The 22,395-nt window shown below is 36.9% G+C and overlaps 1 protein-coding gene across 4 annotated transcripts in view; it reads left to right on the top strand.

Moving 5' to 3' along the window:
* PPP1CB (protein phosphatase 1 catalytic subunit beta) overlaps positions 1–22,395 on the top strand; it is a 52,798-nt gene extending 30,403 nt beyond the window's left edge. For all 4 annotated transcript variants that reach the window (XM_033176169.1, XM_033176172.1, XM_033176171.1 and 1 more), the window contains exons 5-9: positions 1,110–1,214; positions 3,311–3,382; positions 8,151–8,302; positions 12,754–12,888; positions 18,602–22,395. In XM_033176169.1, the coding sequence (XP_033032060.1) occupies positions 1,110–1,214; positions 3,311–3,382; positions 8,151–8,302; positions 12,754–12,888; positions 18,602–18,706 (569 nt within the window). In that variant the 3' untranslated portion in view covers positions 18,707–22,395. The remainder of the gene's footprint in view (positions 1–1,109; positions 1,215–3,310; positions 3,383–8,150; positions 8,303–12,753; positions 12,889–18,601) is intronic.

Genomic DNA, 22,395 nt, shown 5'->3' with positions numbered 1-22,395 from the left:
TCATGTATGGGAGAGCAACTTGTAAACAGCGCTTTGAGTTACGTACTTACTCATTAAGGGGCAGGTGGCGGCATAAAAGCACAGGAAGTTAGTACTTGTGTCTTTCATCCCTTCCCTAGCTTAGTAGTTGTACCTTATTACCAAATTCAGGAAAATTGAGTAACTCTAAAAAGGTGAACATACACTTGAGGTTGTCTTTGTCGTAGCTTTTTATGCTAGGCTATAGGAAAATTATAGCCTTTGTGCCTCTATTTATACTTCCTATAATGCCAAATTGTAATTCACACAAGAGAGAATACCAGTTAAACACTTGGAAATTTTCCTTCCTTGGCAGTAAGTTTATACTGTGTTGCTCAATGCATTAGTGTTAAAATGGACAGTTTCCAGAGGCACCCTTTCACTTCTGCTTGCTTGTTTGGCTAGGTATTTAGTCCACATATTGAAGGGAAAAAAATGAGCCAAGAGCCTATTAGACTGTTTAAAAATTGCTGTATTGTAGTGATCTTAAAAGACAAAAATTGTTTGATGTATTTCATAAAACACCTAGCATAGTCTTTGGGTTTTGTTTTTTATGTGTTAAATTTGATTAGGTTTATTTTATTTAAGTTGTCAGAAATTGTATGTGTTTATAATGTACAGCATGATGTTTTGAAGTACATATACATTGCAGAATGGTTAAATCTAGCTGATTTAACATATGCATTACCTCAAAAAGTTAGCATTTTGGGAGAAAACAACACTTAAAATTTAGTGTTTCACGAGGATATAATATAGTCTTAACTGTAGTCACTATGTTATACAGTAGATCTTCTGTGTTTATTCCTACTACCCAACTGATACTTTGTATTCTTTGACCAACATCTTCCCATCCCACCTGTACCCCCCAGCACAATCTTTGAAGTCTTGGTAACTTTACTGAAAGTATTGAATGTTTATTATAGTTGTTGCCTTTTTAAAAGTATGTAAATAACATTTATGCATTATAGAAAAAGTTCTTTATAGATAAACATGAAGAAGAAAATTGAAATCATTCATAATCCTGTGGCTTTGAGATAACTGATGAGAACAGTTTTAGATTTTTAAATTTATTCTATCTGTTCTTTTTATAGGCAAACGAAGATTTAATATTAAATTGTGGAAGACCTTCACTGATTGTTTTAACTGTCTGCCTATAGCAGCCATTGTGGATGAGAAGATCTTCTGTTGTCATGGAGGTAGACTAGTAAATTTGCCTTACAGATTTTTTGTATTCTTCTATTATTCGGAAAATACCTATAATAATTAAGAGACTGTGGGAAAACAAAGCAGTGCTTGTGTGAAAACTCAAGTGATTAAAACTGTTTTAAGCATGGCTAAACCTCTTTTAATAATAGAAATTTATTTATAAATAAAAATGTAATGCTTCTTTAAATAAAGTTTCACATATAAAGAGGATAACTAGAGTTGTTTGAGAAAGTCTCCTTTGCCTCATGTTTTAACAGAAAGACACCCCTGCTATTTGTTAGTGAAAATGAGAGGATCGTTATCTTTCTGCCCATATTGAAATCTTTCATCAGAATCCAAATAAAATTGAGTTTAATATTAACATATATCAAGAATTCTAGGCTTCATATAGTATGTTTGCTTTAGTCTTAACAATAAAATAAAATAATTTTTGGTAGATTGGTAAGTTACTCTGTATGGCTTATGATATAAGCTTGAAGTTTATTTTGAAAGTTTATTTGAAAAATTAGTGTATATGTCTTAACACCTGGCTAGATGCCATGAAAATACGTAGATAATGTATGATCTGACGATCTTGAAGAGTTAAAAACCTGTTGCGAAGATATTTATGAAACATAATTGAATAATAAAAGGTACTTAATATGTCAGAACTTACTAAGACACTAATTAAGAGAAGTCAGGAGGAGGAAAGACTGGGCACATATGTGTATGGAGGCATGGGTTTTAGAGGATAAATAGACTTTGGAGAAGTTAAAAGGACTTGAGACACTCTTTGTTGCTAGTTTAGGGAATGTGTAAGAACTGGCGTGACTAGATAGAAAGTCAAGTACATGCTGGGAAATGATGGGATCAGATTGTGGAGATTTGAATATTGAGCAAAGGAATTTGATGAATGATTTAATAACCATATTGGGTTTTTGTACAGGGAAGTAATTTAATGGAAATAGTGTAAGAAAATTAGTTTTTCATCAGTATACGGGAGGAATTAAAGTGGAAAAACGCTGAAAAGCTAAATGCACTTGCCTAGGCCTGAGGTAATAAATGGTTTATTCTCTGGCAGAACATAATTCACTATATTAATTGAAATATGTTTTCCAGTAGATATTAAACACGTAATGAATTATAGTTCTTGTACATTAGTCTAGCATAAGGATAGAAGTGTAGCAGTATGGATATGAATGTTTAGCTTCATTCCTTGTGATGATACTTGGATTGCCTACCAGAGAGGAATAGCAGCTTATATACCACTTTAAAGATTGCAAAGTATTTTTATGAGCTTTTCCTGTTAATCCTTCTGATCAGTAGTTTGTGACTTCATGAAGATAATGAACATGTTAGAGTGGGCTGTGAAAAGAAGGTCTTAGTCTTAGGGAACCAAATGGGGCACTTTCATTTAGAAGTTGAAATGTTTAAGATTAGTGGCAAGAACTGGCAAAAGTGGTAGGAAGGGTTGCAGTTGATTATGTTTCTATGAAGGCCAGGGAATGATTCGAAAAAAGAATAGTGGGTTTTTTTTCCTTAGGAAGTCTTTTGAAATATAAAGGAATTTCTTTTCCCTAGTAGGGAAAAATGGAAAAAAAATTATAATGCTTTATTATTATCAAAGTGGGATTCCTAATAACTCTGTGTTGCCCTTTAAGACATTAAAAGGAGCCAGGCGCAGTGGCTCATGCCTGTAATCCCAGCACTTTGGGTGACCAAGGCAGGCGGATCATGAGATCAAGAGATCGAGACCAGCCTGGCCAACATGGTGAAACCCCGTCTTTACTAAAAATACAAAAAATTAGCTGGGTGTGGTGGCGCGCGCCTGTAGTCCCAGCTACTTGGGAGGCTGAGGCAGGAGAATCGCTTGAACCTGGAAGGTGGAGGTTGCAGTAAGCTGAGATCACGCTACTGCACTCTAGCGTGGTAGATGGAGTAAGACTCTGTCCCAAAAAAAAAACAAAAAAGACATTAAATGGGACACTTTTCAGTATCTTTGATTTCACATGGTGAATCTATTTTGATTGTATGCTTTTTATTCAGTGACTATTAAAATATTAAAATTTTTAGCTATCAGTACTATGTCTCATCTTTTTATTTTTAGGATTGTCACCAGACCTGCAATCTATGGAGCAGATTCGGAGAATTATGAGACCTACTGATGTCCCTGATACAGGTAAGTATAGAGAGAAGTTTAATTATTTTGTGTAAAGTGTTTTCATGTTTGAACCTGATTACATTTAGTGGAAGTAGGATTGATTTATGTAATAAATAAAAGAGTTTTTTTATAGTCAGTAAGTCAGCTGCAGATTACTTTATTTGCAGTAATACAAAATTCTTCACTTTGCACTGATCCTCAAAATGTGGAACCTTTTTATTTATAGTCATAATATGATTCTGTCACCCTTATTTAATCACAAAAAAGATTTTGCTATTGAGTCCTCATACCTATTTTTCTAAATTCCCTCGTTCATCCTGGCATTGGTTGTTTTTCAAAAACTTGTTAAATTAGCCAAAAGTTTTTTAACTAAAATAATTTGTTCTTTGCTTCTTAGGCAAGGATACAACTACCTTCTTTTCAATTGTCTAGTAGTTTTTTGTTATTTTCTGCATCCTCTATTTCACATTTTTAGAGCTTTTTTTCAAGGGGGTGTGGGAGGGATTTCTCTTTGTTGCCCAGGCTAGACTCGAATTCCTAGGCTCAAGCAATCTTCCTGCCTCAGCTTCTGAGTAGCTAGGACTCCAGGCATGTGCTGTACCTGGCTTAAATTTTTAGAGCTCTTAAGGCTCTAGAGACCTGTGGTCAGTTTTGTGAAAATTACATTGGAAATCTGTGGGAAGACTGGGAGCAGTGGCGCTCACACCTGTAATCCCAGCACTTTGGGAGGCTGAGGTGGGCAGGATCACTTGAGGTCAGGAGTTCGAGACCAGCCTGACCAACAAGACGAAACCCCATGTCTACTAAAAATAACAAAAATTAGCTGGGCATGGTGGTGCGTACCTTTAATCCTAGCTACTCAAGAGGCTGAGGCACGAGAATCGCTTGAACCCGGGAGACAAGAGGTTGCAGTGAGCCGAGATCTCACTACTGCACTCCAGCCTGGGCGACAGAGTGAAACTATCTCAAAAAAAAAAAAAAAAAAAAAAACCACCACAAAAAATGCTACTCAGAACTACACATCAACCATTATAAATGGTATAGATCCTCTGATGTCAGTAGCCATGTAATACGCTGTATGTTGTAATAAATTGTGTTATAATTTATTATAGTTTTTTTTTTTTTGAGATGGAGTCTTTCTCTGTCACCAGGCTAGGGGGCAATGGCGCAATCTCAGCTCACTGCGAGCTTCGCCTCCTGGATTCAAGTGATTCTTATGTCTCAGCCTCCTGAGTAGCTGGGACTACAGGCACCCACCACTGCGCCCGGCTAATTTTTTGTATTTTTAGTAGAGACGAGGTTTCACCCTATGGCCAGAATAGTCTTGATCTCTTGACCTCGTGATCCACCCGCCTCGACCTCCCAAAGTGTTGGGATTACAGGCGTGAGCCACTGCGCCTGGCCTGCGTTATGAGCTTTTTTACATAACACGACTTGTGTTGATTATTTTTAAAAGTATGCATTTTATCACAGTTTTTTATTATAATTATAGAATACATTTGACTAAATGTGATAGAAACTAGTATTTAAATAGGATTTTATTTAAAACGCTGTTTTTAGGCCTTGTGCACTATTCCAGCACTTTGGGAGGCCAAGGTAGGAAGATCACTTGAGGCCAGGAGTCGAGACCAACCTGGACAACATAACACCCACCTCTACAGAGAGAAAAAAAAAAAATTTAATTAGCCACGTGTGGTGGTGCCCCAGCTACTCAGGAGGCTGAGGCAGGAGGATCACTTGAACCCAGGAAGTTGAGGCTGCAGTGACCTGTGATTGTGCTCCTGCACTCTAGCCTGGGTGACAGAGTGAGACCCTGTCTTTCAAAAAACACCCAAAGTGCTATTTTTAAAATAAGGTATAATATAAATATGTATTAGTCATTCTTCAGAATTTGTTTATAGTTCAGATGTAAATTTCAAGTGTGATATGCTAGGCTTCTATTTTTAGCATATTTTATTTTAGCATATTTTAATGAGAAGTTTTTGAGATGCTGAAAACGGTTATGTTAGTCTTTGATAGTGTCTGCAACATTCAGAAATTTAATTTATAAATTAATACATTATTTGAAACAGTCTAGTTGATTGCAATGCTAGCTCATTAAACAATGAATCTTGACTGAAAACTCTTTTTTTTTTTTTTTTGAGACGGAATTTCACTCTTGTTGCCCAGACTGCAGTGCAGTGGCACGATCTTAGCTCACTGCAACCTCTGCCTCCTGGTTTCAAGCAGTTCTCTTGCCTCAGCCTCCCGAGTAGCTGGAATAACAGGCACGTGTCACTGCCCACTAATTTTTGTATTTTTAATAGAGATGAGGTTTCACCATGTTGGCCAGGCTGCTCTTGAACTCCTGACCTCAGGTGATCCGCCCACCTTGGCCTCCCAAAGTGCTAGGATTACAGGCATTAGCCACCGTGCCCGGCCTGAAATTCTTATCTTGACCCTGTTAAGGTTAAAGAATTCCAGATTGTTGTTGCTACCATTATTTGATTTTTTTTTTTTTTTTTTTTTTTTTGAGACGGAGTCTTGCTCTGCCACCCAGGCTGGAGTGCAGTGGCCGGATCTCAGCTCACTGCAAGCTCCGCCTCCCGGGTTTATGCCATTCTCCTGCCTCAGCCTCCCGAGTAGCTGGGACTACAGGCGCCCGCCACCTCGCCCGGCTAGTTTTTTGTATTTTTAAGTAGAGACAGGGTTTCACCGTATTAGCCAGGATGGTCTCGATCTCCTGACCTCGTGATCCGCCCGTCTCGGCCTCCCAAAGTGCTGGGATTACAGGTTTGAGCCACCGCGCCCGGCCTGATTTTTTTAATGCATCGAGATTGTCATGTTTCCTAAACCTTAAACTGTATTCTAATTTTATACAGTTTTATTGTCACACTGAAATTATAGATTGTTAATACCTTAGCTTTCTACTGGAAACAGGCTGGAAAGTGTGAGAGCATTATTAAGCACTGGATGTGTGTATATTTTTGAAGAGTCAGCTTCAGCCAGAAAGGGCTTACGAATTGAGACTGTTCCAGTGGATTTTGTGTGCCAGTGAATTTCTTAAAACATCATACAGGAAGCTTGGGATATATCAACGATAGAAATTGAGTACATTGCCACTAATTCTACAAATGGTTTTATAATGCCTCTATCAAGATATGATGTACTGTAACTGAAAATGAAGATGCCCTTCCCTCCTAAACCATACTGTGATGTTTATGGATTCTTTAAAATTCTTAAAACTGACTGACTTTTTAAAAAATATCTTCTCGGCCGGGCGCGGTGGCACACATCTGTAATCCCAGCAATTTGGGAGGCTGAGGCAGGTGGATCACGAGGTTAGGAGATTGAGACCATCCTGGCTAACACAGTGAAACCCTGTCTCTACTAAAAATACAAAAAATTAGCTGGGTGTGGGGTGTGCGCCTGTAGTCCCAGCTACTCAGGAGGCTGAGGCAGGAGAATGGCACGAACCTGGGGGTGGAGTTTGCAGTGAGCGAGATTGTGCCACTGCACTCCAGCCTGAGACTCCATCTCAAATATATATATATATACACACACACACATTTATACACACACACATTTATATATATATATACACACATATATACACACATTTTTATATATATATATATATATATACACACTTAGCCACTATAATTCTTAGAAAATCACTATCATCATCTCAACATCCACCCTTTTAATATCATCACTACAGTTGGACTTTTACCCACTCTGTTAGCCTCAGTCACCAAGAAACTTACATTAAGCTCTGATGATTTAATTGTAAGTGGCACGTTTTTGGTCTTTGTCCTACTGCCCTTGTTCATGGCACATGTCCTACTTTAGGACAGTTGTTTCCCTTTTCAGGATACCTTTCCTGAGCCCTTTGTCTTGATCATTCCTTCTCAATACTTACGCTCATTCTCCATCATCTGCCTGCCTATTAAATGTTTGGAGTCCTCAGAATTCATTTACTGGTCTTCTCACTTTGTATTCCCAAGGTGGTCTGAGTCCCTCTTAAGATTTCCACTACCATTAATATGATAACAATACTCAGGTAAATATTTTTAACTGTGACCTCTTTTCCAAGGCCCCAGACATTACCAAAGTCAAGGATCTGATCTGATTTTGTTCTTCCACATTTAAAAAAAAATCCTCAGGGCCTCAGTAGAAAATGGTTTTTTCCCCCCTCAAGTGATCTATAGATCAAATACAATTCCAGTGAAATCACAATTGAGTTTTTTATGGAATTAGGGAAATTGTTTTTAATGTTTATGTGGAAGAACAAAAGATCAAAAAGTAACCGAGACAGTCTTGAGAGAAAAAAAAATTGAGGATACTAGCCCTGCCGAATATAAAGACTTGCTTAAAAGCTCTAGTCTGTTACTGGCTCAGGGATAAATAAAATGCACTAACGGAATAGACTGGTGCTCAGAAACAGTGGAACTGTAAGGAAAGGATGAACTATTGAGGAAGAGCCGCTGGTTTCTTTGGTTATTCATATGGAGAAACTACACAAAAGATGAACAGTGTTTTCCATATATTATTGTGCTATAAGTGCCATACACATATTTCCTATATGTGGAAAGGGTTGGAAAATACTACCTTAAGAGGCCATGGAAGATTATATTTGTATGGTTGCTTTAACAAAAATATGAGTTACATAGGCTGGAATACTTGGGCAAGTGATTGTCATTGTTTAGTAAAAAGTAAGAGGGCCAGAGAGGAACTGAAATTTGATGTAGATGTGCTATAAATCTGTAAATTTTGTTCTTAATTGCTGTATTTCTGTCCTTTAAAGGTTTGCTCTGTGATCTGCTATGGTCTGATCCAGATAAGGATGTGCAAGGCTGGGGAGAAAATGATCGTGGTGTTTCCTTTACTTTTGGAGCTGATGTAGTCAGTAAATTTCTGAATCGTCATGATTTAGATTTGATTTGTCGAGCTCATCAGGTATGAAATATAAGACTCTGAAGTGTTTTCTTTTTTTCTTTCTTTTTTTGGGGGCAGACGGGGAGGGCAGACAGCGTCTTGTTCTGTCACCCAGACTGGAGTGCAATGGCGCAATCTCTGCTCACTGCAACCTGTGCCTCCTGGGTTCAAGCAATTCTCATGCCTCAGCCTCACAAGTAGCTGGGACTGTAGGTGTGTGCCACCACACCTGGACTCTTAAATAGTTATTATTTGTTAACTTCACATAAGTCCTCTCATTTTGTTTTGAGGAAACATATCCAAGAAAGCTAAATGAGTTGTACAAGGAAAGCAGCAGGAGAGGCGGCAGAGCCAGTTCCTGGATCTCACACTTAACCATCTAATGATTTGTTAACCTTTTATCACACTAAAAGAGGAAATGTTTAGAAATATTTGGGGACTGGGCGTGGTGGCTCACATCTATAATCCCAGCACTTTGGCAAGCTGAGGTAGATGGATTGCTTAAGCACAGGAGTTTGAGACCAGCCTGGGCAACAAAATGAGATCCCATCTCTACAAAAAAATAAAAAATTTAGTTGGGTGTGGTGGTGCATACCTGTGGTCCCAGCTACATGGGAGGCTGAGGTGGGAGGATCGCTTGAGCCTAGGAGATCAAGGCTGCAGTGAGCCATGTTTATGCCACTGCTCTCCAGCCCTTGTGAAAGAGCCAGACCCAGTCTCAAAAAAAAAAAAGAATGTGTTTTTGTAGTATACAGCAAATCTAACAAAATTTTCAGTGCTGCTTTGAAGCTTTGTAGACATGGTTTAGATTTCTTTTTTTTTTTTTTTTTTTGAGATACTCCAGCTCGTGCAATGGGTGTGAAACCCAGTCTCAAAAAAGAGAGAAAATTTGATTGTAGACTCGGTAATAGGTATCAATTATTTAATCTTTTAATTGTTTATTTTTGTTTGAGGCCGAGTCTCAGTCTGTCATGCAGGCTGGAGTGCAATGGCGCGATCTCGACTCACTGCAACCTCTGCCTCCCGGGTTGAAGTGATTCTCCTGCCTCAGCCTCCCAACTAGCTAAGACTACAGGCGCCTGCCACCACACCCGGCTAAGTGTTGTATTTTTAGTAGAGACAGGGTTTCACTATGCTGGTCAGGCCGGTGTCAAACTCCTGACCTCAGGTTATCTGCCCACCTCAGCCTCCCAAAGTGCTGGGATTACAGGTGTGAGCCACTGCTCCTGGCCGGTATCAATTATTTTAGCTGTGTCATAATCATTAATTGTTATGTAAGAAGAATGTCTGTGTTTTTCCAAGAATGCATACTCAAATGTGTAGAGGTAAAATGACATGCCTGGGATTTGCTTTAAAATAATATCAGCAGAGAGAAAAGGGGAGGGGGAAGATAAATGAAACAAATGTTGCAAAATCATGAAAAGTATTGAATTAGGCTGATGAGTTAATGGGAGTTAATTCAAGTCTTCTTGATCTACTTTTGTGTATATTTGAAATTTTTCATTATAAAAACATTTATACAGTTTAGGGTTTTTGGTTGTCTTTTATGTCCTCCATCACTAGATTGCATACTCTCTAAGGAAGGGATTACGACTTGTATTTGAATCTCTGTTGATTTGTACTATTGCTGACATTGTAGCATATTGTATCATGCACACATAGTGTTGAATAAATTAACTAATAAAAGCATATTTAATTAAGTGTGTGCTGTCCCACAGTACTTCCCTTTTTTTCTGGAGCTTTACTCCCCATGACACTTACTACTGCTGGCTCTTTCTTTGATCCTAAGTGATACAAGTGACTGGCTTTTCATTCTTTGCATATTATATATTACATGCCACTTTTATTTAGCAGGATTTTTTGGTTGTTCCGTTGAAATGAGGTCATGTTCCCACATCCTTTGCTTTTGACAAAGTAGTATTTTGTTGTTGTTTGGCAAAGTAGTATTTTGTTGGTGGTGGTGGTGGTTTGTGAGACGGTCTCACATTGTCACTCAGGCTGGTGTGCAGTGGCACCATCTCGGCTCACTGCAACCTCCGCCTCCCGGGTTCAAGCGATTCTCCTGCCTCAGCTCCTGAGTATCTGGGACTACAGGCACACACCACCCCACCTGGCTAGTTTTTGTATTTTCAGTAGAGACAGGGTTTCACTATGTTGACCAGGCTGGTCTCGAACTCCTGACCTCGTGATCCACCCACCTCGGCCTCCCAAAGTGCTGAGATTACAGGGGTGAGCCACCACACCCAGCCCAGCAAACAGTTTTTTAAATCAGTAAAACTGTGTTTATGATTTTGATAAATATGCCTTCTATTTATTAGATAACAAGGCAGAATTGCTAAGTTTCATAACTAAAATGACCCCTGATAATCAATTTTTTTCAGCCATAGATCTTTATTCACTGCTCTTTTCAGAAATAAATGATGATTTTTAAAAATCAGGTTTCTGAATTGCACTAGCTTGCTGGTCGTCTGTTTTCCAGAAACTGCCAAAATCCTCCTATTGTGCTTATTTTCAAATATTGTCTCTCACATTCTACAAATATTGCCTTTAAAAAAGAAAATTTGAAAGAATGAACAAGTAAGCAAACTAAAAAACCAAGAACTGAAAATACGGAGTCCGTGACCAGCCTGGGCAACACAGTGAAACACGAAACCCTGTCTCTACAAAAAATACAAAAAATTGGCTGGGCGCAGTGGCTCACACCTGAAATCTCAGCGTTTTGGGAGGCCAAGGCGGGTGGATCACCTGAGGTCAGGAGTTCAAGGCCAGCCTGACAAACATGGAGAAACCCCATCTCTACTAAAAATACAAAATTAACCGGGCCTGGTGGCACATGCCTGTAATCCCAGCTACTCGGGAGGCTGAGGCAGGAGAATGGCCTGAACCTAAGAGGTGGAGGTTGCAGTGAGCCGAGATCACACGGTAGCACTCCAGCCTGGGCAACAAGAGTGAAACTCTGTCTCAAAATAAATAAATAAATAAATACAAAAAAAATTAGCCAGGCATGGTGCTACACACTTGTGGCCTCAGCTACTCAGGAGGCTGAGGTGGGAAGATCTCTTGAGCCCCAGAAGTCGTGACTGCAGTGAGCGAAGATTGTGCCATTGCACTCCAGCCTAGGCAGCAGAGCGAGACCCTGTCTCCACACAAAAACACACAGAAACAACTAAAAACATGAGTACCATGCGCTATGTCGAGCAGGAGTCACAGGGATTAGATAATGTGGCTATGGTCTTAGGGAAAAGGTTCATCTAAATTGTACCATAAGGTTATTTCAACAGAAGCATGTTCCTAGTACTGAGGTAGGAGTTATTTTAATAAGTAAATGCCTTTGTAATTGCTTTTTAGTGTTAGCAAGTGGTGTAGGATAATTTTGCTAATTAAAGGATCTCTAAAATAAATTTAAAAATAATCTTGCCCACCATAAATAAACATAAAATATTTACATATTATTGCGTGCCTCAAATTTGTAGACTGAGAGAAAAATTGTTTAAATTACTCAGAAATTGACAACTGGTTCTAGAAATGTTAACTCATCAAGGCCAGGCGCGGTGGCTCATGCCTATAATCCCAGCACTTTGGGAGGCTGAGGCAAGCAGATCACCTGAGGTCAGGAGTTCAAAATCAACCTGGCCAACATGACGAAACCTCATCTCTACTAAAAATATGAAAATTCGTCAGGCTTGGTGGTGGGTGCCTGTAAACCCAGCTATTTGGGAGGCTGAGGCAGGAGAATGGCTTGAATCTGGGAGGCAGAGGTTGCAGTGAGCCAAGATCATACCACTGCATTCCAGCCTGGGTGACAGAGCAAGATTCCATCTCAAAAAATTAAAAATAAAAATAAAAATACAGTCTCTTGGTAGTTAATTTAAGGAGCATGATCTGTGTAAATTAAACTCAACTTAGCAATATTTTCAGTGTGTAGCCAGTAACGTTTTCAGTATGTAGCCATATAATAATAATAGGTATTTTAAAAGCAAAGCAAGAAGTAAGCTCTTTGCAAAGTCTTCCATTGTCTGGTTGTTGCTCATTTAATGAAGGATTCTGTAGTTGGATTGTAATACCCTCATCAAAGTAGTAATTGGTGTCCCTCCAAAACACATGTAGATTAATTAAAATAAAATTAAAACTTAAAAAAATAAAAGTACTTAGTGTCCCAGCTCCCTGTAGTCGTGATACTTATTAGTATATTTTGTTTCGTGGGGAGCCTTGCAAATGGCATGATTTTTAAGCCTTCAGGAGTGATGAATTTATTATTCCAATTAAGCTAAATTGTTGCCATTATAGAAAAGGCACACCAATTTTAATGTTCTAAGCAAAGTTTTAGAATAAAAATCACAACTTCCAAAACAAAACAGGGTGGTTTGAGGGTACGGTGGGGCACAGTCTTTGCCACGTTAATCTTAATTAGTATAGATGGTTCAGAATTACTTACCAATAGATGTTTTTTCTTCTGACATTTCCTTTAACAGGTGGTGGAAGATGGATATGAATTTTTTGCTAAACGACAGTTGGTAACCTTATTTTCAGCCCCAAATTACTGTGGCGAGTTTGATAATGCTGGTGGAATGATGAGTGTGGATGAAACTTTGATGTGTTCATTTCAGGTATGATGTAAACATAAATATATAAAAACTAGAAATCTAATAAAAACTATTATCAGAATTCCTTTTAAATTTGGGAACTTTCCTTGAGCGAGTGTTGAAAGTCTATTTAATTCAGAAGTGATTACCACTCAAAAACTCATTAGATAGTTCTGTTTTCAGTCACAAAGTTTCCAGCATTTGTGGTATATATCAAATACCGTTTTAGGGAACCTAAGTTACGTCAGTCATTCTTGATTCAGATGTTTAAATTGTTAAAATTCCTGTATGACCTGTTGAATAGTGGCTTACTAAAAGAATGTGAATGTAATGAATAGTTTAGGCTTTTGTTTTCTTTTGCAAAGTAAATGGGTGGAACAGACACTGGGAAAAGAGAATTACAAACTCGGATGAAAATAAAGTAAAATAGTTCTCTGGCTGGGTGCTGTGGCTCACGCCTGTAATCCCAGCACTTTGGGAGGCTGAGGTGGGCAGATCATGAAGTCAGGAGATCAAGACCATCCTGGCTAACACTGTGAAACACCATCTCTACTAAAAATACAAAAAAATAAGCCGGGCGTGGTGGCACACACCTGTAGTCCCAGCTACTTGGGAGGCTGAGGCAGGAGAATGGTGTGAACCCACGAGGCAGAGGTTGCAGTGAGCCGAGATCACACCACTGCACTCCAGCCTGGGCAACAGAGCAAGACTTGGCCTCAAAAAAAAAAAAAAAAGTTTCCTAAGGGAAAAAACTTTCAAAATAATATTAAACTCCCCATTTATGTCATAGGAACATTTATTTTTTTTTATAATGCTCAGATTCTTTTTTTTTTTTTTTTGATACATGACATGGTATCAATCAAATCCAGAGTCAGCCACAGTCACATCAACTTTTTCCAGCATTTTTGCCAATTTACTGGAGTCTGAATTATAGAGCTTTTGGCCATAATCATAATCTATCACTTAATATTTTTCTTTTTCAGTATTGGACAGATTGTGCTTAAAGATATTGTGCTTAAAAACATTCTAAATTAAGAACAATCTAGAGTTTTTTGTTTGTTTTTGAGGAAGCACATTGTATACCATGTACGGGGGTTCTTTGCTCACTTTTGTTGTAATTTATATATGCTATTAGGTTCAGGGGGTACATGTGCAGATTTGTTCCATGTGTAAATTACATATTGCTGAGGTTTGGTATATGAATGATCTTATCTCCCAGGTAGAGAGCATAGAGTTTTTCATTTCACACCCCTCCTCACCCTTTCCACTCTAGTAGTACCCAGTGTCTATTGTTGCCATCTTTATGTCCATGTTTACCCAGTGTTTAGCTCCTGCTTATGAGTGAGAAAATGTGGTATTTGATTTTTCTCTTCCTGCATTAATTGGCTTAGGATAAAGGCCTCCAGCTGCATCCATGTTGCTGCAAAGGACCTGATTTCCTTCCTTTTTATGGTCATGTAGTATTCCATAGTGTATATGTACCACATTTTCTTTATCCAGTTCACTGTTGATGAACATCTAGGTTGATTACATGTCTTTGCTATTGTGAATAGTGCTGTGACTGACATACAAGTGCTTGTCTTTTTTTGTACCTACCCAAAGTAGTGGGATTGTTGGGTCGAATGGTGGTGGTTTCAAGTTCCTTGAGAAATCTACACACTGCTTTCCACAATGGATGAACTAACTACACTCCGACCAGCAGTGTTTGAACATTCCTTTTTCTCCGCAAGCTTGCTGACATCTATTATCTTTTAGCTTTTTATTAATCGCCATTCTGACTGATGTGAGACAATATCATGTGGTTTGATTTACGTTTATCTAATGATTAGTGATAGCATTTTTTCATACATTGGTTGGCTGCATGTTTGTTTTTTGAGAAGTGTCTGTTCTTGTCCTTTGCCCATTTTTAATGGGATTTTTTTTTTGCTTGTTGAATTAAGTTCCTTATAGAGTCTGGATATTAGACCTTTGTTGGATGCATAGTTTGTATTTTCTCTCATTCTATAGGTTGTCTTTATTCTGTTGATAATTTATTTTGCTGTGCAGAAGTCTTTTAGTTTATTTTGGTCCCACTTGTCAATCATTGTTTTGGTCACAGTTGCTTTGGGGGACTTGGTCATAAATTATTTCCCAAGGCCAGTGTCCAGAGTGGTATTTCCTAGGTTTTCTTCTAGGATTTTTATAGTTTGAGGTCTTATATTTAAATCTTTAATCCATCTTGAGTTAATTTTTGTATATGGTGAAAGGGGTCCAGTTTCAGTCTTCTGCATATGGCTAGCCAGTTATCCTAGCACCGTTTATCAAATAGTCTCTTCCCCATTGCTTGTTATTGTTGACCTTGTTCAAGATCTGATGTTTGCAGGAGTACAGCTTTATTTCTGACTGCCTCCATCCTATTCCATTGGTTTATGTCTGTTTTGGTACCAGTATGCTGTTTTGGTTACTGTAGCCTTATAGTATACCTTGAAGTTGGGTAGTGTGATGCTTCTGGCTTTGTTCTTTTTGCTTAGGATACTTTGGCTATTCAGGCTCTTTTTCAATTTTATATGAATTTTAGAAAAGTTTTTTTTCTAATGCTGTGAAAAATGACATTGGTAGTTTGATAGGAAGATCATTGAATCTGTAAACTACTTTCGGCAGTATGGACATTTTAACAATACTGATTCTTCTATCCATGAGCATGGAATGTTTTTCCATTTGTTTGCATCATATCTGATTTCTTTGAGCAGTGCTTTATAGTTGTAGAGATCTTTCACCTCCTCGGTTAGCTGTATTCCTTGGTAATCTTTTTGTGGCTATTGTAAATGCAGTTCTTGATTTGGCTCTCAGCTTGGATGTGTTTGGTGTATAGAAATGCTACTGGTTTTTATACATTGATTTTGTATCCTGAAACTTTATCAAAGTTGTTATCAGTTCTAGGCATGTTTTGGCAGAGTCTGGGGTTTTCTTTGTATAGAATCATTATCGTCAGTAAAGATAGTTTATCTTCCTCTCTTTTTTTTTTTTTTTTTGAGACAGAGTCTTGCTCTGCCACCCAGGCTGGAGTGCAGTGGCCGGATCTCAGCTCACTGCAAGCTCCGCCTCCCAGGTTCACGCCATTCTCCTGTCTCAGCCTCCCGAGTAGCTGGGACTACAGGCGCCCGCCTCGTCGCCCGGCTAGTTTTTTGTATTTTTTAGTAGAGACGGGGTTTCACCGTATTAGCCAGGATGGTCTCGATCTCCTGACCTCGTGATCCGCCCGTCTCGGCCTCCCAAAGTGCTGGGATTACAGGCTTGAGCCACCGCGCCCGGCCTCTTCCTCTCTTCTTATTTGGATGCCTTTTATTTCTTTATCTTGCCTGATTACTCTGGCAGGGACTTTCAGTACTCTGTTGAATGAGAGTGGTGAGAATGGTCATCCTTGTCTTTTGTTCCAGTTCTCAAAGGGAATGCTTCCAGCGTTTCCCTTTTTAGTACGATGTTGGCTGTGGGTTTGTCAGATGGCTCTTACTATTTTGAGGTATGTTTCTAATTTTTCGATGCCTAACTTGTTGAGGGTTTTTAACATGAAAGGATGTTGAATTGTATTGAAAGCCTTTCTGCATCTATTGAGATGATCATATGGTGTTTTTAATTTTGTTTATGAGGTGAATCACATTGATTTGCATATGTTGAAACCTTGCACCCCAGGAATAAACCCTTCTTGATTGTGGTGAGTTAACTTTTTGATGTGTTGCTGGATTCGGTTTCAGTATTTTGTTGACAATTTTGCGTCTGTATTCATCAGGGATATTGGCCGGAGGTTTTCTTTTTTCACTGTACCTCTACTGGGTTTTGGTATTACAATGCTGCTGGCTTTGTAGACTGAGTTAGGGAGGAGGTCCTCTTCCTCGATTGTTTGGAATAGTTTCAGTAGGTTTGGTACTAGCTGTTTGTACATCTGATATAATTCAGCTGTGAATCTTTCTGGGCCAGGGCTTTTTTGGTTTATAGATTTTTTTTATTACTGATTCAATTTTGGAACTTGTTATTGTTCTGTTCAGGATTTTAATTTCCTCCTGGTTCAATCTTGGGAGTTTGTGTGTGTTTCTATGAATTTATTCATTTTTTTGGGAGGTTGTGTTTCTCTGAATTTATTCATGTTTTGGGAGGTCGTGTGTTTCTATGAATTTATTCATTTCTTCTAGGTTTTCTAGTTTGTGTGCACAGGTGTTTATAATCTCAAGATATTTTGTATGTCTGTGGGGATGGTTGTAATGTCAACTTTGTCATTTCAGATTGCGCTTATTTGGATATTTTCTTAATCTAGTTAGCAGTCTATGTTATTTATTCTTTTGAAGAACCAACTTTTGGTTTCAACATTTACATTTTAAAAAGAAGCCAGTTTTAGCTTTAGTGTGCTACTACAGATCATTCTTGTTCACTGAGTAAAACAGCTTCAGTGCTTTGCTCTTGCAAAGGCTGTTCTATGTCTTTGATGTACACACACTATATTTCTCTTAAAATGCATTGGGGCTTTCCCATTCCTCTTTCTCTTTATCGTATTATACGGTTTCCATCAGTTAGTACAATTGAATGGTAAATGGTTGCTCATTTACAAATTAAATATAGTAACCATACCTTATCCTTCCAGCAGTTGTCATAGTGGTGTTGGATTAATATCTTCTTTTCACTGAGGCACTATTATGTTCTAAATAGTTTTTTAAAAAATACTTTGTCTTTCTATACTGTTTTATTTTTGGAAAATCATGACTTTTTTATGTATAATGTAACAAGTTTTGGCAAGGATTTGGAGGCATTATAATCTTCATACATTAATGGTGGGGATAGAGTTCTCATATGATGCAGCAGTTTTACTTCTAGGTGTATACCCAAGATTATGAAAACATGTTCACACAAAAACTGTTACATAAATGGGCACAACAGCATTATTCCTTATAGCTGAAAAATTCACACAATTCAGATGTCCATCAGCTACCAAATGGATAAATAAAATGTGGTACATCCATACAATGGACTGTACAACGTACAACTCAGCAATAAAAAGGAATGAAGGACTGATACTTCAAAACTGGTTTTGAAAACCTAAGTGAAAGAAGTCAGTCACAAAAGACCACATATTATATGATGCCGGTTATATGAAATCTTCAGAATAGGCAATTCTATAGAGACAGATAATAGATTAGTAATTGCTTGGAGTTAGAGCAACTAACTCTAAAAGTTAGTTGGAGAGTGGAGAGCAGGAATGGGGAGTGACTGCTGATGGGAACAGGCTTTCTTTTAGGGGTGACAGAAATGTTCTAAAATTAGATTTATATCAATAAAGCTGTTTTTTAAGTAAAAAGATCTATTTATAAGTAAATAATAAGGTCTGAAGAGTTTGTGACTTGTAAGTTAGTTACCCTCCTAAGTTACTGTATCAGAATTATGATGACAACATAGATCTTCTGACTCTTAAACCGGTGTTCTTTTCCTCACAGCACAGATACACTAATTTTAAAAAATTTTTTACTTAAATCTAAGGATTGGATAGTTGATAGAGTTAGTGTACTTTTGTTATTAAAATATGAGTGGAATGACAAAGTTCAGACATTTGCACACTTTAAATGTAAGAAATGTTTATGGAGCTTTGCTATTCTACATTTTTATTGCACTTTTGCAGTTTATGCCATTTATTGAAAAAACTCACAATTGTAACAATTTTCTTAACTTACTGTATATGAAAGAATAACATTATTTGTTAATAATTTACTTTAAGATATTGAAACCATCTGAAAAGAAAGCTAAGTACCAGTATGGTGGACTGAATTCTGGACGTCCTGTCACTCCACCTCGAACAGCTAATCCACCGAAGAAAAGGTGAAGAAAGGAATTCTGTAAAGAAACCGTCAGATTTGTTAAGGACATACTTCATAATATATAAGTGTGCACTGTAAAACCATCCAGCCATTTGACACCCTTTATGATGTCACACCTTTAACTTAAGGAGACGGGTAAAGGATCTTAAATTTTTTTCTAATAGAAAGATGTGCTACACTGTATTGTAATAAGTATACTCTGTTATAGTCAACAAAGTTAAATCCAAATTCAAAATTATCCATTAAAGTTACATCTTCATGTATCACAATTTTTAAAGTTGAAGAGCATCCCAGTTAAATTAGATGTGATAGTTAAACCAGATGAAAGCATGATGATCCATCTGTGTAATGTGGTTTTAGTGTTGCTTGGTTGTTTAATTATTTTGAGCTTGTTTTGTTTTTGTTTGTTTGTTTTCGCTAGAATAATGGCAAATACTTCTAATTTTTTTCCCTAAACATTTTTAAAAGTGAAATATGGGAAGAGCTTTACAGACATTCACCAACTATTATTTTCCCTTGCTTATCTACTTAGATATCTGTTTAATCTTACTAAGAAAACTTACGCCTCATTACATTAAAAAGGAATTTTAGAGATTGATTGTTTTTAAAAACGCACATTGTCCAATCCAGTGATTTTAATCATACAGTTTGACTGGGCAAACTTTACAGCTGATAGTGAATATTTTGCTTTATACAGGAATCGCCACTGATTGGGATTTGTGCACTCTAATTTTTAACTTATTGATGCTCTATTGTGCAGTAGCATTTCATTTAACTTTAAGATAAGGCTCATATAGTATTACCCAACTAGTTGGTAATGTGATTATGTGGTACCTTGGCTTTAGGTTTTCATTCGCACGGAACACCTTTTGGCATGCTTAACTTCCTGGTAACACCTTCACCTGCATTGGTTTTCTTTCTTTCTTTCTTTTTTTTTTTTTTTTTTTTTTTTGAGTTTTTTCTTTTCTTTTTTTTTTTTTTTTTGAGTTGTTGTTGTTGTTGTTTGTTTTTAGATCAACAGTACATGAGAATCCTTTTTTGACAAGCCTTGGAAAGCTGACACTATCTCTTTTTCCTCCCTCTATACGAAGGATGTATTTAAATGAATGCTGGTCAGTGGGACATTTTGTCAACTATGGGTATTGGGTGCTTAACTGTCTAATATTGCCATGTGAATGTTGTATACGATTGTAAGGCTTATGTCACTAAAGATTTTTATTCTGATTTTTTCATAATCAAAGGTCATATGATATTGTATAGACATGCTTTGTAGTGAACTATAGTAGCAATAATTTCTGTACCTGATCAAGAGTTTATTGCAGCCTTTCTTTTCCTATTCTCTCTTTTTTTTAAGGGTTAGTATTAACAAATGGCAACACGTAGAAAAGTTAACATGAAGATTTTAGAAGGAGAGAACTTACAGGACACAGATTTCTGATTCTTTGGCTGTGACACTGTTGGATGTGATTCTAAAAGCTTTTATTGAGCATTGTCAAATTTGTAAGCTTCATAGGGATGGACATCATATCTATAATGCCCTTCTATATGTGCTACCATAGATGTGACATTTTTGACCTTAATATCGTCTTTGAAAATGTTAAATTGAGAAACCTGTTAACTTATATTTTATGAATTGGCACATTGTATTACTTACTGCAAGAGATATTTCATTTTCAGCACAGTGCAAAAGTTCTTTAAAATGCATATGTCTTTTTTTTCTAATTCCGTTTTGTTTTAAAGCACATTTTAAATGTAGTTTTCTCATTTAGTAAAAGTTGTCTAATTGATATGAAGCCTGACTGATTATTTTTTTCCTTACAGTGAGACATTTAAGCACACATTTTATTCACATAGGTACTATGTCCTTGACATATTGAAATGATTCTTTTCTGAAAGTGTTCATGATCTACATATGATGTATTAGGTTAGGTCACAAAGTTTTATCTGAGGTGATTTAAATAACTTCCTGATTGGAGTGTGTAAGCTGAGCGATTTCTAATAAAATTTTAGTTGTACTCTTTTGGTAGTCATAGTGAAGCAGGTCTAGAAAATAAGCCTTTGGCAGGGAAAAAGGGCAATGTTGATTAATCTCAGTATTAGTTAAACCACATTAATCTGTATCCCATTGTCTGGCTTTTGTAAATTCATCCAGGTCAAGACTAAGTATGTTGGTTAATAGGAATCTTTTTTTTTTTTTAAGACTAAATGTGAAAAAATAATCACTGAGCTAATTAATATTGGTCATTAAATTTAAAGGATGGAAATTTATCGTGTTTAAAAGTTATTCAAGCACTCTTAAAACCACTTAAACAGCCTCCAGTCATAAAAATGTGTTCTTTACAAATATTTGCTTGGCAACACTACTTGAAATAAATAAAACTTTGTTTCTTAGGAGAAAATTATTCTGTAATTCCAGTGTCACTAATTTATATTGTTCTTTCCTCTGATTTTTTTCAGGTTAGTGATTTTTTTGTATGCAATTTAATCCAAATGTTATGACATTCAGAAATCATTGAAACACGGTAGATATCTGTTATAATGTGGTGTATCACATGAATTATAAAGCAAAAGTTATGGTCGATTTCTATTCTTGAAAGAATGAACTACAGTGAATCCTTTGCATTTGAAGCCTTAACATGCGCTGCTTTAATTTTGTCCAGGGACAAATTTTAATAATCAGCAAGATTGGTTTGTGCAAAGCGTTGAGTCATCAGGTATTTAGAGCCTAGCCAACTACCCAGTATCCATGCTGCCATGTCCCTTCATTGTAAAAAGTACCTAAACATTCATGAAGTTATTATTATTATTATTATTTTTTTGCTGAAAAATGCTGGCAAGAAGAATTTTAAAGCTTAAAATAGGTGGTAAAGTTGAAATATGAGTGTGTTCAGGAGAAACATACGCTTTTCAAAAAAATTTGTATTCAAGGCAAAGCAAGGAACATCTTGAGATATGTCTCTTAAGAATATAAAGATGTATTATTTTAAGCCAAGGAACTGAAATATGTCTCAGTTTATAAATTCAGGTATATTCTTTTTGTCTCCATGGCAACCATAACTTTTGAACCAAAAAAAATTTTTTTTTACATCTTTATGCTGAAAATGTGTTTAGAGTAGGAATATGGTCAGGCTGAATTTGCTGTTGCTCCCTAACCAAATCCACCTCCTGTTTTCCTTGTGAGTCAATGGCTAAATCAAAGATGCCCCTGAGAAGCCTGATTGTACTAGTGGCATCACTTAGAAATAGCCTGTCCCTCTTCCTAGTAGATCTCAATGTTTTATAATTTCTTAAAACAGCTGAAAATTGGGACAACATACTTTACGCAATGAACGGTAGTTAAATAGGAAATAAATTAGTTCCATATAAGTATACGCCCAGAGTTTTAATTACCTTTATAATGTTTCTTCAACAAAAGTGAAACGTAGATACAATTGTGATTGGATACTTAGATACTAAGTGAAACTTAGTGTAACAATTTTGATCTGTTAAATTGGATTTTACATGTACATTTGAATGCCAGAATTTCTAAATAAATCCCCTGGTTAGGAAATTTTAAAAGTCAAAGCTTGTTTTCTTCAACCAGTACCTTCTACATTGGTTGACTTAGACCATAAGCTTTTTAAGTTTCTCATTGTAATTTACCTTCTCATGCAGATTGCTGATGTTTTATTAAACCTTATTTTTACAAAAATGA

The sequence above is a fragment of the Trachypithecus francoisi genome, unplaced genomic scaffold (assembly GCF_009764315.1).
Source record: "Trachypithecus francoisi isolate TF-2019V2 unplaced genomic scaffold, Tfra_2.0 Lachesis_group17, whole genome shotgun sequence".
Lineage (NCBI taxonomy): Eukaryota > Metazoa > Chordata > Mammalia > Primates > Cercopithecidae > Trachypithecus > Trachypithecus francoisi.
This window is presented reverse-complemented; position numbering and strand designations above follow the sequence as displayed.